This window comes from Patiria miniata, unplaced genomic scaffold, assembly GCF_015706575.1.
Source record: "Patiria miniata isolate m_02_andy unplaced genomic scaffold, ASM1570657v1 HiC_scaffold_23, whole genome shotgun sequence".
Taxonomy (NCBI): Eukaryota; Metazoa; Echinodermata; class Asteroidea; order Valvatida; family Asterinidae; genus Patiria; species Patiria miniata.
The window spans coordinates 7,151,199-7,156,210 of record NW_024037062.1 but is presented as its reverse complement, the minus strand read 5'-3'; the positions used below and the strand labels follow the sequence as shown (position 1 = coordinate 7,156,210).

Genomic DNA, 5,012 nt, shown 5'->3' with positions numbered 1-5,012 from the left:
AAAAAAAATGTTGAAAGTGGTCGGAAATTGCCTCAGATCGCACCACAGAGCGTCAAGAATCCAAAAACAAATTCGGGGTCCCTGGGCGGGCCCCGAACCCCACGCCGTTTAGGCTTCGCACTCGCATTAGTTCTGATCAAGATACACATGTTTTACCCACCCGAACTTTTGAGAAGCAATGGACGCCCTTGGTGCCTACACTTAGAGCTAGGAACTATACTAGTTTGGCCTGCTTGATCAACATCATGAATTTTGTGCCAGTGCCTTCAAGTTGGGCGGAGTAGGGCCTACGGAACACTTGTGCCTAAGGCCTACGAAACGCTTAATCCGAACCTGATGATGGCTGTGCAAAATCACTTTGAGTTGTGCAACATCATTGATCAGACAACTCTTGCTATGGCGTTCATCATTGGCGACGGAGCCAAAACCTGACATCCAATGACTTCTATTATTCCCTGCTGACTATACCTTCCGCCTTGACGACGTTGGACTACATCCAAATATGCCTTGACATATATCCAGGTGACTTCTTGCCTTGCCTAATGCCGGATGGTACTACTATACGACCTGCACAATGTTAATGTCTGGGCCGCCAAAATTTTCCGGGACCCACCATGATGATAGGCCTACCTCCTCCGGTATTTATATTCGACTCGGCTAAGAAGGCGTGGTGTTACCGAACAGCCAGCACATGGCCCCAGAGGTGGTTGAGGGAGTTTCTTATGGAAGTATGTGCTTTAATTTGTAGTACCAGTTCTATCAAAGTCAGAAATAACTTTTTTTCATGATAGTTAAAATTTGGATTGCAATCGACAAAATATGATAAAGTCCACATTAATCACATGCAGAGACTCATAAACTTGTTCGGGTTGCCTCAATGTTAAATTATACTGTCAGTAATGTTTCAGATATGCAGAATTCCCACAAGTCATCTTATCTGTTGGAGAATGCCACATTATAATGAAACATTTGAGCAGCGTTTCTTTATTTGATAATCAGTGGGGGCGATATTCCCTTTGAAATGATTCCACTCCAATTTGGTGACTGTAGGTCCAAGCTAAGCATGAAGCTTTCTAACTGTGCTTTGGAAAGAGCGGCAGATCGTAGCCGAAGCAAGCAAATGCTGAACAGTGATACCAGTGGGCATACCTCGGATCTTGTCTCATCTCCTCCCTAGCTTCTTTAATCGCTTGTGACGGACGCACGTCGGTTTGGCACAGTCGGTTGTAGAAGTGCTTGACAAATTCGGCCGCGTCCAAGTCCAGGACCTTCCAGAAGGTGGCCACCACGGTCTCAGCTCCCGCTGCCCGGGCGGCATCAGCTAGGCTACTCACGGACTCCTGGAACGTTGCCGCACCTACTCCGGACAGGCACATGGACAGCACGACCAGTCGCGTCCCCCGAAGATCCAGCCCGGACATGGCCAAGGAGGACAGCATACCCGACCCGGTGCGCAGATCAATTTCCTCGTAGCGCCTGCAGGCGTACGTATTGTACCCCGCCAGAACCACTGCCGATTTGGTGTCATCCCAAAAATTTCCGCGGTAGACACTGACGTTGGCCTGACTGAAGCCGTGGCTGCTAATGTGGACAATAAAGGGAGACTTCAACCTCAGGACGGCTGAGACGGTGGCATCATCGTCGGAAATTGGATGGACATTCAGCTCTGGGCGCAACATTGTCAGTATTCCTTCCACGTTGTCGATCTCCTCTTTACTGTGCAGTAACCGGTTAACGGTGCGCCCGGTGCTTGGAGGTTTCCAAAGGTCCATCAGCATCTGGACGAGGTCTTTGTTATTATCACCCGATGAATCTTTTAGGTCAAAGTTTGGATCACCGATGATGAAGCAATCTGTATTATCTGATGAAGTAGACAGGCATTTTCTCTGTGATGTCTGCACACCTTGCCGATTCTTCTCACCAACAGAGGTACCCGAAGATTGCTTCTTCTCGGCAGTTTGATCGTGGTCCGTCTTGGCCTGTTCACTGCTGTTATCACCGATCCCACCCGTAGCTACCCCTCCTGCATTTTCATCTGTTCTGCTACCTTCAGCGGCTTTGCCCGTATCCTTTGTCTGACTTTCAGCAAGATCTTGATTTCGGGTTTGATTCCTCGTGCTTTGAACTACATGTACCACCTGACGGAGGACTACTTCTCGCAAAAGTTCCCTCCCCGAGCTGATGTAGCAGACCGAACAAGTATCAAAGATATAGTCACCGCTTGCGTCTTGCAGTAGCTCGAGCGGGAGAGCTGTCAGCATCAAATCTGGCGCGATGTAAACATGCCTCACGTGCTCACCTTTCAGCTGCCGTAACACAGCGTCGGGTAAGACTGCCTCCGTCAAGCTTATACTCGCAGCTGTCAACTCTGATTCATTATCGGAATCAGGATCATTCATCTGAGCAACCGATTTGTTGAGCGCTTCACGCCACTTTAAAACGGCAGATGAGCACTTGCTGCTATCGAGAGAAAACCAATTTGGCTCCTGCGCATATCCTACCACGAGCAGATACATTCTCAGAACTGCCCGAGAATCCACCTCAAACGATTCATTCTCTCCAAGCAAGATGTAATCCAGAACCATTTCATTTGGCTCTAGTACCGCACGGATGCGGGCAGCTGTTGGGGTCTGAACGACGGCTTTGAAGCACTGGTACGCATGCTGCCGGAGGAACCTCATCTCTTTGTCCTCGTGGGCTTTCCTCAGGTCTTGGATAACATCGGGGCGGTAAGGCTGTTGGAGATTGCCAGTGGCTTGCAGGTTAAGGATGCTGGAGTATGTGTCAAGGTAGTTCCGTCCGAGACCGTGCCGGATGAGGGTGGCACGGAATTCAGACAGCAGTGACCTCCAGCGAACGGCCACGTCGACGACAAGTCCCGGTTCAGCTTCTTTGAGTAAAAGAGCGTTCATCATGACGTCCTGTCTGACTGTGGAGAGTTGTGCTGGTGCATCATCGAGACTCATCACGCCAAAAGCCATCTGTAGACCAAACACGGTAAACATGACCTTTTCCCCCAACTGGAAAACCTCCTTCGCCAGATCCGTCTCGTTGATTCGCAGGCAGACGTCTATTAAAAGATAAATAACGTTGACAACTAGAAAATATAAAATTATACAGCCAAGAGAATACATGTACCACTTGTAGTGAGATTGTTAAAACTTCCTTTTGCAGAGCACTCTGATTCCAATCACATGAATATCGTATAACATGAGATAACTTTGCCTTTGAAAAAACAAACACAACAGGCAAGATACCTTTAAGGTTAGGGCTCAAAAGCAATTTGCTTTATCCTATATCTAACATTGTTCCAATTTTATAATTCATTCTACTGGTCTACATTATGTTGTTTGATTACTTTGTTATATATTCATGTACATAATTATATGTACTCATAAGTATTGTCACTTATACTAACTGAACATAGAAATAAATGTTCAGTTCAATATTCAAGGGATTGATACCTGTCAACGTCAGCAGGTCTTCACCATCTCGTATGAATAGTTGTTCTCCATGCTTCTCCTTCACTTCCTCTAGTCGCTCCTTGACGTAACTCCTGACCTTGTCTGGACACTTGCCCGCATCTCTCCTCGCAAACTCCGCGTTCATCTTCACTGGTTCTGTGGGGAGCCCCCGGGAGGTGACAAACTCCCCAGTCCTTCTCGCTGTTACAAAATTCCTGACGTTTGCAACAATGCGAGAGCTGATGTCGACCACATCCGAGTATTCCCATGCCGTCCTGGGGTAGGCAATGAGAAGCCTGTCTATCTTGTCACAGTGCTCTTCCATCAGTGAGGTGTCGTCTGCTGTAAGCTTTTCTCGCCCAACGAAGGAGTCGAGAAAGCCACCTTCAGTTCCCAGGTGAAGGCCGATGTATTCCGGAGCGTTCATTATTGACTTCTCAAAGATTGGCAAGCACAAGTGCAGCTTGTACTGTATGATTCGATGGCAGATGTTTGCACAGTTCAGAACATAGGTCCGGGCCAGGATGACTATCATAGCCAAGGCGACAAGGGGCTGGGCTATGTCCGCGAGAGCCACGTGCAGTGAGGACAGCTCAGAGCAGAACTGATCGGTCTTCTTCAGCGAAGTCTCCAGCAGCTGAACTGGGATGCCCGGTGCTGTGGGGTCCAGATTTGCCGTGACAGCCTCTACCCAATCCATCAACGAACGGCACTCTGGCTGTCCGAATGCTGTCATGATTCGCTGGAACTCCTCCGCCGTGCGCTTCAGATACACAGCCATCTGATCCTCCGTCATTCCCGCGGCCGTGGATGTCCTAGAGAAAAGCGAGAACATCAGAATGTCCTGGTAGCTCTCCGAGAGTACAGCCGTGCCGGTTGGTAGAGCCACCTTTTTTTCGAACTCGCTGAAAATCAATTGGCAGGCCCTCAGCCAGGCGGCCACGAACTCTCGACAGGTCACGTTGCTCTTAAGAAGTTTAAATCCGTCCTGTGCAACCGGAAGGACCTCATGGTACCTTCCCAGTGCCGTGAGGGCGCAGCACTTCCTCCAGTAGCCCTTAGCCCACTGTGGGTCAATCGCAATGGCAAGGTCAGCATCTTCAATGGCCTGCTCGCTACGATTCAGTTTCAGGTATGCCAGGCTGCGGTTTGTCAGGATGCAAGCAGCTACTTTGTCTTGGCTTAGTGTTATTGCGCGACTGTAGGCAGCCAGGGCGCCCTCGTAGTCAGGTGGGTTCGCTCTCATGAGCTTGTTCCCCAACTCCTTCAGCTCATCGAACGACATCTTGTTCCTTCAAAGGCGGGGAGAGGGAACAAAGCAACTTATCATTAATGTTTTTAATACTATGGATTTAAGTTGAAGACGATCTTTGAAGTTAATGATTTATTTACTTTTTGTTTTCATGTTTTCCCTTAAGGGCGATGACCCAAACGAAGAAATAGGAATTTGAAAGTATTTGAGGAAAACCCATGAGATGTACTCGTGTGGAATCTTCGATCGTGGTGCACATGCCGTGATTCAAAACGTGACCACTACAGTACACCATC

The 5,012-nt window shown here is 48.5% G+C and overlaps 1 protein-coding gene across 1 annotated transcript; it reads right to left on the bottom strand.

Moving 5' to 3' along the window:
* Nucleotides 1–243: 243 nt before the first annotated feature.
* LOC119731090 lies at nt 244–4,749 on the bottom strand. The gene is made up of 2 exons (XM_038204104.1): nt 3,465–4,749; nt 244–3,070 (listed from the first exon to the last, which is right to left on the bottom strand). The coding sequence occupies exons 1-2, from the start codon at nt 4,747–4,749 to the stop codon at nt 1,074–1,076; spliced, it is 3,282 nt and encodes a 1,093-aa protein (XP_038060032.1). The 3' UTR covers nt 244–1,073.
* Between the last annotated feature and the right edge of the window lie 263 nt (nt 4,750–5,012).

Excerpts from the sequence above, each read along its gene's own strand:
- LOC119731090 (XM_038204104.1), bottom strand. The coding sequence starts at position 4,749 with ATGTCGTTCGATGAGCTGAAGGAGTTGGGGAACAAGCTCATGAGAGCG. Across the intron at positions 3,071-3,464 it reads AGACCTGCTGACGTTGACAG|ACGTCTGCCTGCGAATCAAC; the intron begins GTATCAATCCCT and ends ATCTTTTAATAG.